The sequence below is a fragment of the Cucumis sativus genome, chromosome 1 (assembly GCF_000004075.3).
Source record: "Cucumis sativus cultivar 9930 chromosome 1, Cucumber_9930_V3, whole genome shotgun sequence".
Lineage (NCBI taxonomy): Eukaryota > Viridiplantae > Streptophyta > Magnoliopsida > Cucurbitales > Cucurbitaceae > Cucumis > Cucumis sativus.
In genome coordinates this window covers 28,785,269-28,798,308 of record NC_026655.2, presented here as the reverse complement: position 1 = coordinate 28,798,308, position 13,040 = coordinate 28,785,269, and the positions used below count along the sequence as shown (strand labels likewise).

General features: G+C 29.6%; 1 protein-coding gene across 1 annotated transcript; it reads left to right on the top strand.

Moving 5' to 3' along the window:
• The first annotated feature begins 8,320 nt into the window (after positions 1–8,320).
• Positions 8,321–12,322, top strand: LOC116404420. The gene is made up of 6 exons (XM_031886790.1): positions 8,321–8,338; positions 8,642–8,877; positions 9,395–9,432; positions 10,795–10,847; positions 11,646–11,730; positions 11,872–12,322. The coding sequence occupies exons 1-6, from the start codon at positions 8,321–8,323 to the stop codon at positions 11,898–11,900; spliced, it is 459 nt and encodes a 152-aa protein (XP_031742650.1). The 3' UTR covers positions 11,901–12,322.
• The last annotated feature ends 718 nt before the right edge of the window (positions 12,323–13,040 follow it).

Here is a 13,040-nt window from a genome sequence, read left to right as displayed (position 1 = left end):
GAACTAAATGAAGTAGACAAGGTGTGTCGGCTAAAATCCTAAGATACTTTTCTATCATATCTAGGTTGAAACACATGTTTAATACTATGAAGTTGCTAAGAATTTAACATGGCATTCACAACATAAAAGCAATGATGGTAAAATGTACCATCCCATTGACATCTATTTGCAACCACACTTGTTGAAGATTTAGAATAATTATGAAAATTAATGATTAATAGCAATTCATAACATAACAAGTCTCATGTGGACCATAAATGATTTTCCAGCATATGAAAATCTTGTTGGGTGCACGACGAAAGGAAAAACTGCATGTCCAACATGTGAAGATGATTCACAAGTTTGGTTGAAAAATAGTAGAAAATTTTCTTACATGGGTCATAGACGATTTTTTACCTTTTTCTCATTCATATAGAAAAAGAAATATTGGTTCGAGGGAGAAGTACAAAAGAGATTGCCACCCAAGTTGGTGAATGGAAATCAAATTTATCTCCATCTTAGAAAGTTTGAAAATCATTAGGAAAAGTGCAACAAGAGGAAGCGAAGTACACATATGAAAGAAATGTGGAAAAAATTATCCATCTTTGATTTATCATATTCGAAGCTAACTTTTTGTCTTCATTTATTACGTTCAATTTTTACTTATATTGAGGCACATTGAGTAAATAATTTTTTATTCATCTAACATTATTCCTTTCATTTTCACACAGGAGCTAGTGTTACGCCATAATAACAATGTCATGCATGTTGAAAAGAACATTTGTGAAAGCATTGTCAGGACTTTATTAGTCATCCAAACAAAATCTAAGGATGGAGTTAATGATCGAAAAGATTTAGAATTAATGGGCATAAAAGTTGATTTACACTTGCAAATAAGAGGAAAACAAATATACCTTCCTGCGCACTAAATATCTTATCTTAATCAGAGAAACAATCTTTTTGTAAAAGGTTATAAAACTTAAAGTTGCTAAACGGATACAATTCTAATATTTCAAACTGCATATCTCTAAATGATTGCAAAATAATGGGGTTGAAGTCACATGATTGTCATGTATTAATACTACTTTTACCCGTAGCTTTAAGAGAATTACTACCTAAAGGTCTAAGAAATACAATAATGAGACTGTGTTCAATGTTCAATACACTTTATCAATGAGTGATTGATAGAGAAATTGGTAGAGACTGAACACAAAATTTGTTAAAACCCTATGCGTTCTTGAGAGGTTTTTCCTCATTCATTCTTTAATACTATCGTACATCTGGTTGTTTACTTGGGACGTGAAGCTCAATTATGCAGACCGGTTCAATTTCATTGAATGTATTCGTTTGAAAGGTACCATGTTTATTCCTATATAGGAGTTTGAAGTAGCTTCGGTTCTAATTATGATATATTTACTGACATAGATACATGAAGTTATTCAAAGCATATGTTAGGAATGAAGCAAGACTAGAAGGCCTAATTGCTAAAGGTTATTTAGCAGATGAATGTGTAAAAGTTTCTGATGGATTTTTTAATGAGTAGCCAGAATTCTTTTGTAAAGAATGTCATAATCAAGAATTGGAGAATAGTGACATTCTTGAAGGTCGCCCAATATCAGCAGGGATATCAATGATGATGACTTAAACAATGCACATAGCTATGTTCTGCTATTCAATACTACACAGATTAAACCATTTGTTGAGTATGTATTTAAAGTTAAAGCCTAAAATTATTATTTATTATAATTTTTCAAAATCTATGGTAGACTAGTCTTTGAATAATTTTTAAAAAAACATTAATCAAAATCATTTTTTCTTGAGATCAAATCTTGGACTTCCAAAATATTGATCCCTTACCTCGAGAATCTAGAAATGACAAACTTCTAAAAAGTTCTAGATTCTATCATAGGGTTTTCTTTTAGCGAAATAGATGTGAGTTATTAAAAAAAAGTTTGATTAGGAAACCTTTTGAAATATATATTTATATTTTAAACTTTTAAGAAAATATTAAAACATATTGCTTTGGAGCAAAAATTTTAAATGGTTAAAAAATGAAATTTAAGAAAGATTTCAAAATTAGGTCAAGTAGGAAATAGTGAACAATATGTATTACACAATTTAATTAAGCAAGTAAGATAAGATTTTATTTTATTTAAAATTATTGAGGATGGATCTTAGACTTTCAAATAAGCTCTTCCCTCACTTCAAAAATTTAGAAATAACGAACTCTTACATCATCCTAATTCTATCGTTGACATTTAAAAAAAAGATAAAATGTTGTTAATACAAATTTTCCTAAATTTAATGCAAAATGTAAAAAACAAAATGTATTCATAAATTTAAGATCACGTGATAATAATTATTATATTTGTGTGGAAAATAATTAAAATAAGGGAAAAAAATATTAAATCAGTAGACAAAAGAATAGGAAAGAGAAAGAGACCATACAAAAGAAAAGGAAAAACAATAATAATAAAAAGGGAAATTGGAATGGATGACTATTTTAGTAATAATAATTAAGGATATAGCAACATTGTAAAAAAATGGTAAATATAGCAAAACTATCACGGATAGACTTGTATCGCTGATAGACTTCATATGATATATTAGTGATAGACCAATATTTGCAACATGGTTTATCAGTGATAGATTTATATCATTGATAGAATTTGACAAATTTTGCTATATTTGCAAATTTTTTAAAATTGTGTTATATACTTAATTAATTTGAATTTAATTGCTAAATTTGCAACTACCCCTAATAAAAAGATGGCACAAAGGGTAGCGGTAAGGGTAAAATCAGAATGGGTTGGGTTGAGACATTCTCAATCCAACCCATATTTTCGGATTATTTGGGTTTTAGTTTCTAACCCAGTCCAACCCGTAAAATATGGGTTGGATTGTCGAATTGTGTATATAACTTTTTAAATTTTTTTTTTCTCATTTGCTAGTTTCTAAAGGTTATAAAAGTTTGAAATCGTTACATTTAAATTTCAAACATACATAATTCAAACTTTTATACAATAAATTCAATATTTATATACCTTTAAATTTTTTTATTAAAATAATATTTTTTTATTTATATATTATATTAATTCGAGTTGGGTTGGTTGAACCAAATTTTTCAATCCTCCAACTCGAGACCCAACCCAAAAAAGTCAAATTTTTTTAACCAACCCAACCCTTATAATATGGGTTAGGTAGTTCGAATTATTCCGGTTCAACCCATATTTGTACACCCCTAGGTAGAGGCAAGTTGTCGGCACCAATCATAATAATATATATAAAAATAATAATAAAAAAATTAAGGAATTTTTAAAAAGAGTAGATTTTACGAGCTATAGCAAATTCTATCACTGATAGTCATTGATATGTTATAGTGATAGAAGACTATCATTGATAGAATCCAAAATTTTTCTATAGCTCGTAAATATTTTAATTTATTTTGTTATTTTTAAAAATGTCCCTTAAATTTATCTTAAAATAAATTAAAATATATTTTCAATTCAAGATTTGAAATTTGAGTACCGTTTTTTTAAATGAGTGTTGTGGGTGCTAATACCTTCCCTATACACAAATTACTTCCGAATTCAACTTTATTTTTTGCAGATCATTTTTTAAAAAATTGTTTATTTTATTTCGATGTCCAATCACACTGTAAAAAAGATTGATGGCGTTTATTTTATTTCGGTGTTTTTTTTAAAAAAAAACTGACTCTTTTGAGGACGTCAGTCACTCCGAATCGTCTTAGGCACGTGGTGACACTACTATTTCAAAATTTCATCATTTTTATATCACTATGCATTTTGCTTAAAAAATGGTTGGTTATTGTTGACGTACTTTATTAAATTAATTACATGAGGTGTTGATGGAAAATTCTTAGATTAAGAGGAGAGGGTAGAGGAAATTAGGCTTTCCAATTTAAAGCTCAACTTTGATTGAGGAATTATGTGGGTCATGTTAGCTAGATTGCTCTAGTTTAGTAGTGGGTACTTTTAATCCTTAAACAATTTGAGTTGTATTAGGAGTTTCAACTTGAACTTGATTCGATGATGAATAGACTCTACAATAATATATAATCCAACAAAAAAGAAGGTTCTCACAGATAGATATTTGAACATGCAAAATCCTTGGGATTAATTGCATTTTATTTTAAAGCAAGATAAGACATAAAGGTAATATTTTAGGCAACCATCAACTTTACAGTCATAATATATTGTTCCAAAATGTTATATATGAGAATACAAAATCATCTGTCAAAGTAGAGGTACATATTCAAACCAAATTTATAAACATATTCCAACTCAATGCTCTATCCATTTTTAATAGTCACCTCTCCATCTCAAAGTTAAAACTAGCCAAGTCCTTTTCTTTGTTTCTTTTTTATATATATATATATAACAAAATATATTTTCATATGAATATTTGATCCCATGAGAAATTGGTTATGAACCACTACAAAAGCATTACTTTAATGGATTTTCTTTATATTTATATGATAATATATATAATATTCTCTACTTTGAATGTTTGCATGATTTTATAATAATGGAATTTTACGCATGAAATTGTTGTCTTTATTCCTATATTCCTAAAATATTTCTCCTCCTATGTTTAACCATTATTGAGATTATGTTTATAATTGAAAGATAGAAAAAATTCGTAATCTTTATAAAGATATATACATGAATTGTTACTCCTCTTTTATTATTAATTTGGTTTTGAAAGGTAACAAACTATTTATTTTACTTTTTATCACAGCTTCAAAAACACAAAAGAGGATTTTGAAAAATAAAATCCAATCCATGAATGGTGAGCCCAAATAACTATCGTATATATCTTTAGGGCATATTTATATCTAACACCTTTTGATCACTCACGTTGCACAGTTATCAAAATAAAAAGAAATTAAAATGCTAGTATGAAGACAAGAACCTTAGGTTTTTTTTTTTTGGTTAGGGAACATTTGATTCTTTTATTTCTTTTTTATAGAATTAAGATTTTTTTAACACGATTATTTAAGAATAGTTTTAACATTTTCTTTTCGACCATTAGATATTATATTACATTTACCTTTACACCTATTAGTTTAAGCTTTTGAGTTAAACTGATGATTTAAGATGGTATTAGATAAAGATGTTATGGGTATAAGCCTTAGTTTTGTTATTTTCTTCCTAAGTAAAGTTGACTTCCACTTGTTAGATCGTTGTTTATAATTCAAACCTACAAGTAAGAGGAGTTAAGAGGAGTGTTTAAGTTTTGGTGATTTAAAGATCTAGTTAAACATTTGAAATCTTATCAAAATTTCAAAAGCATAAACTAATTATTTTTACTTTTCAATATCGGACTTCCATTTTGAAACCACTCCTAACATATAACAGCAAATTGAAAAAAAAAAAAAATGGATAAACGTGACCTATATAATTTATAAGTTTTGTTTAAAAAAAAAAACCAAAAGTAAAATAGTAATGGACTTAGAAACTATACCATTTCAACCTTTTATACATTTGTAGTTTTTGGACTCTCAAAATTTATAAAAGAAGGGGTGAAGTATAAAAGAAAAGTAAAAAATAAGATTTTTGAAACATCACCAAACTTAGAGCCAAGTAATTATTGCACCATTCCTTTCTTTGCTCTACTCTTAAATCAACTTGTGTTTCAACAAACAAGCTGCATGGCATGTTTTGTGGCAGTCAAATGAGAATAAAGAAATTTCTGCCAATATTCAATGTGCGGTAGAAATTATAAATGTCTGCCAATGAATTTGGGGGTATATGTTGCATTTTCTAGTGAAAAAGAATAAATAGTATTAAAGATATTTGATATTGTAAAGAATAAAAAGAGATCACCCATGATAAGTATGAAGTACAACTCTAGTCTACAACTCTAGTCTACGAGTAAATTAAATGAGATTGTGATGTAGTAAAGTGAGCATATAAGAAGGAAAAAGAAAAAGAAATTTATCTAATGGAGAGACAATAACTTTGAAAATAGTCTCTATCATTCCAAAGAGAAACAGTGAACAAAATATATATGCAAAATTATAATCTTTCTCTCACACACTTTTCTCTTTTTATTTATTACTATTATTCTATAATTAAAGGACATTTGAATATTCGGCTTTCCATTCATAATGGTTTACATTGCAAAATCTAAATCGGAGAAATGAAAAGTAACTAGGTTATAGCTGCTTTAGAGTACATAAAAAAAGTTACAACACATATTGAAATCATATTATGTAAACATTAAACAGTATATATAATCTTACTCTTCTAAAAATAAGATTATCCGGCACATAAATATTACATTGTTACATATAATGCTCTCGCATTTGCAAATAATAAAACCAATAAAAAAAACTCCAGAGATAAACTTTAAAAGACAAGAAACAAGGTGACTTAGTAATTCAGTTCGATCATATAACACATTCTTGTCTAAATAGCAGTTTACTTAGAAAATATATTTTTACTAATATGGCAAATACAATGTAATTTTTTTAAACGATGGAAAACACATAAATAGCTCCACTCAATAAATGATCACTTAGACTCTCCATGAGTGTGAGAGGTTCTCTCAAAGAAATCTTTGTTCTATCTAAGCATGAGTTTATTAGTAACCACTTACTTAGGCTCCTTCTTCAACATGCAGGGTCATATCGTTCGGAGGAAACATTACCTAATGAAAGAATTCCTAAGACATCATCTTGACAACCCAAAGAGCTAAATTAAGCTGGCTGGAACAAATATAGCCAAAAACAAAATCTCTCTTAACATGAACTATAAATCCAATTGCTTTGTGTTCATTTCTCACGAATTTAACTTCTTGCCATTCAAGATCTCTTCAATGTTTTTTAGAAAATGAATATTGGTAGCGTGGAGGACATTAATTTAGAACCATTGAATAATGTTGTTGGTTCTTGAGCCTATGCATTTGTAGAAGCTAGAAGAGATGGAGGGAAAAAAAAGTAAAGGAAGAAAGGACTTTTATACAGTGTCAAGAATAGTGTGTGTATATATATCTTAATATAATTCTAAAGAATTACTAGAAAAGTACAATTCTTTGTTTACAATCGTAAAATGGTTTTAGTTTTTAGATGTTCATAAATATTTGAGGTTGTTAGTGATGCCTAAATGAATATATTGACAGCGAATTTTTCATTCTGTCGAGCCTAATAAAACCAAATTTAAATTTTGGTAATAAGTCTATACATATCCATTGGGAGTAGGAGAGGCCAATTAAATTATTCTAACTTAAGGTTGCACCAAACTTTAAATTGTATACGTCCTTGAATAAGTAAAAGTTGTGAACTTCTGTAGCTTTTTCGTTATTTGATGTGTTACGTACAGGAGCTCTATCAAACTAGGAGAGATTAGAGACATGGATTACTGTTTGAAGGACACTGATAAACCCTTCACTCCCCACCGATCAATTCGTTCGTTCTCTGACCGTTCGATTTCGGTTCAGTTTGTTTCATTTTTTACAAATATTAAAATAGTTTCTTTTTATTTAAAAAAAGGATAAAAAAAATTTGGATACCTATTCAAGGGTTAATTTGAGTTTAATCGAACCTTTTTGGATTCAATTTGTGGATTACCCCGTGGGTCAACATTGGGTTTCGAGCAATTAATGAATTAAGATTGGATTTTAGTTTATAATTTTCTTGGATAAATTTAACGACAATTAAGTAAATATGTCTAACGATGTTTGAGTAAATAAAGCAATGTGACATTTTTGTCAATAAGTTTATTTTTATTAACTTAAAGGTTAAAAAATGTCAAAACAATTTTTTAGGAGACGTTTGGGGTAAGAAGTGAGTTATTATAGTTGAGTTATAATAGTTATCATTTAGGGGTGGATTATTTTAACTTGAGTTATAGTAGTATTTATTTGTAGTTTATATTTTACAATAAATATATTTTTTTCTTTTCATAATTTTTGTAACATGAATTAAAATTATTTTATAATAAATTTAAATATTTGACATTTCAAGTATATATCAAATGTGTTAAGTATGTATGAAACGTGTATCAAGTGTATATCACAGGTGTGTATCAAAGTAGATATCAATACTCTATGAAAGTAAATATCAATATAGTGTATCAAACGTAGTAAAGTAGATATCAGTAGTGTATTAAAAGTATATTAGTAATGCATGATCATATCAAGAGTGTGTATCAAGGCGTATCAGATGTATCAGGTGTATCAAATGTATCAGATGTATTAGGTGTGTATCAAGGTTTATGTCATTTTTGTAAAATTAAATAAGTTTTGTACCATAGACCAAATATTTTAAACATATTTTATGAGGCATGCATGAGAAAAAGGCCTTTAATATCATGTAATGGCTTTTGATAATCAGGTCATGTGAGTTAGTACGTATTTAAGATCTTTTTCTTCCCTTGTGTTATTGTGGGTGGAACCCTCACTTAACCCATAACCATTGTCATTTCACTAGAAGAAAAACTGTCTACTATGACAATTATGTATATCAGAAAATGAGAGAGAGAAAAAAGAACTGTCACAAAATGTAAAATTTCGCGTTTTTGACGGGAAAAGACGGAATTTTTCGGATAATACATTCTGAGTTATTTGATGTCATAGAAAAAAACATAAAATAATATTTTTTTATTAAAAAAATAATAAATAAAGATTAGAAATTTAGAAAATATTTTCCCAAATCATAAACCCTTATTATTTTCTCCCATTCTTCCGCGAAATCTCCATCTCCAATCTGATCGTCTTCCATCTCCAATCCAACCATCTTCCGGCCTCGTCACCATTCGCCCCTACTCCTGGCCGTCTGTTCACTCTGGTGTGGCCATCTATTCGCTCCGATGTGTCCATCGTTTTCGTCTTCTCCGGCGCTGCCATTCGTGCCCGCCGTCACTTCCTCTGCTGGTAAGCTTCTATTCCTTCTCTCTTTGTCTTTCTCTCTTTGTGAATATTGTGTATTTCCCTTTCATAAACATTCCAACAATCCAATGTCTTTATACATGAGTTTCAACTACCCCTCTTCTTCTTACCCAAGTCAGAAGAAGAAAAGTGAAGGAGGGGCGAGTTTTTTTTTTTTTTTTCATGGTGGAAGTTTGAATTTTGAAAGTGGGTGTTCAAATGTCGCTTCATTATCCTAAGTACATGAAGAGGGATTATGAGAAAATGGAGGAAGGTAAGTTGAATTTGCTTCTAAAACAATATGGACTTTGTTTTGATGGTACCCTTAAGGGAAAAGAGCATTTGCTATTGGGATGTTCTTATGGCCTTAACAACTTTGAATTTACCCACCATGTGTTTGATGAAATTCCTAAAAAAAAAAAAACTATTAAATTTTTATGAACTCCAACTCTGCCCTTGGTCTTGATTGTCACATCTTATGTTTCTATGAATGTTTCTTAGTGTGCTGAGAATGGTTTTTCAGGATTCAATATTTAACAAAAACGTCTACATGCTTGCAAGGTTTGATTTTCTCTATTTTTCTTTGAATTGGTGCTTACCTAGTGATTTTAAGATATGATTTGGAGTAGTTGTGTAAATGACTGATAATTTGTGGGGATTTTCACTTAATACATTTAGGATTTTCGTTAGGTTTTATCTTGTTGTACTGTGGACAGAGGAAGAACATAAGTTTTCCTTGTTGGGATTACAACAAGATTTCTTGATTGATAGGATTTTGGAATCATGCAGAAAAGTTGAAGTATTCTCTTATTTATTTCTTGAAATCTTCTAAAAAAGAACATCATCAATCAATTCTATCTTGAAACTTAAACAAGATTTTTTATTTGGTGAGATTATGAGAAAATATAATATCAGTTTGTGCTTGTAAGGTGTTTGACGATATGTGTCTGAAGCTTTAAAAGTTTTTTTCTTTTTCTTTTGCATTGTGCGAGTGTGTTCTATGATTTGATTGTTAAACACACTGAAGCCTATTTTTAACTTAGTATATTAGAGTTGTTGTAATGAAGTTTAGTTTGGCAATTGGCAATTCACCATTAGAAAATTGTTTGATTTGTTTTTATTGTGCTAGTTGCTGTCATTTTGCAGTTTGTACAAGTATTTGTAGCTAAGTCATGTCAATTCATCTATATGGTGCATAATGGTTTTTTAGTGTACACTTTCCACCCCTCTTTCCTCCTTTTGGATAGAAGTTGCTCAAAATGTTCAATCTCGTGAATTAATTGTTTCCCTGTTTTCATAGGCAGGAAGCGTGGATGTTCAATTATATATACGTTTGTTTAGGAGCTATTTTGATACCCTAAAATCATTTGATTCATAGACCTATTATCTTTTATGCTATGAGTTGGTCTAAATGTATATTTTTTTGTCTCCATTAGATTGAGGATCCACTATCTTTTCATTGTAGATAATATATGGGTCCTCGAAAATGTTCTGCTCAGTTTTCCTGATAATTTATGTTCCAGACTTATGATGGAATGATTATTGGAGAACATTCTAGGGAATCAGATCTAGATGTAAGTTGAGAACTTTATGTTTAGACTTTGGATCGAAGTTGTAATTTCTACTTGATTTACATGGTAAGCAATTTTCTTTTTTCTAGGTTAATCTTGTAAGAACTAAAGAAAACTTACCAATATCCGTTCTGCTTGCAAAGATGAAAACATGAAGCTATCTCCACCTCGACTTGTATGTTATTTCTACATTGAGTTCCAATTGTATATATTTTAGTGTTATTGTGAATCCAGTATCCAAGATGTAGAACTCAGTTCTAGAACGTTAGGACACGAGTAGGCTGAAAAGCTTTATTATCTTTTCCTAAGTATGATTACTCATACTAACATCCAATTCTAAACTTAAATGCAGAGATGAGTCTTGAAGAAGCGATAGGATACGTTGCATCTGATGAACTTATTAAGGTAGTTTATGATTTATTCATTCAAATTGTCTTTCCCAAGGTCAATATAGCCCCTTTATGTTCACTAAAGATGTTGCAATTAATTCACGATATTGCATTTGGGTAAATTTATGCTTTATTAAGGTAGTTTATGCTTTATTCATTCAACAATGGAGTTGGTGCCATGTTTATGCAATCCAAAGGGACTTGATTTACATGATGTCTAAGGAATTAGCCTTTTAGTTGAAAAATGTAGTCTCATATTTCCGGACTATACTTAAGTCCTCTTCTCCTAAGTTATTGTCTGCTTTGTCAGACATCTTTCTAAAGTCTACAAAAGATGATGGTTATTTGCAGGCATGCCTCTATTGGTTGAAAAATGAAAACTTGTGCTTTTGTGATAGGTTGACTTTGTTATTAGTTAGGTTACTTCAGTTGTTGGTTCATAAGCATATTGTGGTAGTTACTGCTAGTTGTCTTGTGTATGTTTGCACTTCATCCATTTCTTTTAATGACTTTTGCTTCTTCTATGTCTTGGAGTTCTTTTGTTTCGTATGGGCTAGGGTATTTTGTATATTCTATATATTCCAATACTAGTTCTATTTGAACTATTTGCAGCCCACAATTGGTGAAATTTCTTCAATATCAGATAAAAGTATCTTGTCAAATCTCTTGGGGAAGACAATAAAGTTAGAAACAGAGGATTAGGAGACACACCCATAGAGTTTATTAGAACTCTTGCCTAAAAATTAGAATTCTTCATTCCAAGCATCCTTCCAATTATAATTTTAAAACTAAACTAAATTTTCAAATGAAACAGGGAGATAGATCTCTTGCTAGTTCCTTATTCCTCATATCCCAGCCTAAAAATAATCCAAAGGCCTCCCTTTTTACTAGCCAGCAAGGTCAATATAGCCCCTTTATGTTTTCTTTTAATTTTTAGGCATACTTATATATAAGTATGTTAACAATTTTTAACAATTTTTAATTCTATATATATATATAAGTATTTTTAGCAACGGTTAACAATTTTTCTACTGCTACAGATTCCAATAGCATTGGATATGGCTGTTGAATTTCGATCCAGAGATTCTGACCTATGGAAGCACATTTATGCAGATGAGTACATGAAATGTGAAGTGATAGTGTGTTGTGAATCTTTAAAAAATGTCCTGAATGTTCTGGCAGTTGGAGAAAATGAGAAAAGGTTCCAAGCTACATTCCTACTTATTGAACCAAACATCATCAAATAATCATAGTTCTTTCGTTTTTGTCAGTTGCAGTTTTTTTTTGTCGACTTTGACACTTGAACAAGTTTTTTTTTTTTTTTTTTTTTTTTTATGAGGATATATTAAGAATCTTGCTTTTAAGGCTTCCTCTTTTCTCTCTCGCTTTATTTAAATGATAGTAAATGGTTCAAATTAGTTTATTACAACAATGATTTGTATGTAGTTTCATTTATAATGTCAATATATCAAAATTCTTGATTAATGTCAATATATAATGTCATTCTCAGCTACATTATTGTCATTCAAATGGTTCGTGTAATGGTGGAGCGGCAAGGAGAACAGGAAAAAACTGTAGTAAATTGAGAAATTTGCAACAGAAAATAAATGACGTAATAAATGAATTTGTGACAGTTATTAATTGTTGTCAATCCGAAAACAATGATAGTTGTTTAATAAAATAAATTGTCACGATTGCCCTATATGTGACAGGAAAAAAATGTCGTCAATAGCAAAACAATGACATTTTTATACAAAAAAAACTGTCGCGATTAACATATTCATGACAATTAAAAAATGTCACAATAAATGAATTTGCGACATTTATTTAACCGTCGTTAATACACAAATGATGATAGTTATTTGTTGTCATAAAATAAAATATGACAGTTATTTGACGTCATTGAATTCTGATTAACGACATTTATTTCATGTCATAAAATAACTTATTGCGACAGTTTTTAAAAACTATCATCGAAGGACTTTCCATGACTCCCGCTTCTACGACTGAAAATAACTGTCGCAAATTTCGTTTACGACAGTAAATAACTGTCGTCGTAGACCACTTTTCTACTAGTGTTTCCCTCAATTTTCTCTTCACCTTCCTCTCTCTAAACTCATGATATATGATATATGAAAGGTCTGATTTCTCAGAGTTAGTTATTTTGAGGGCAAAAAGGTTGAACACAATGACTTTGTATCTTTTATGC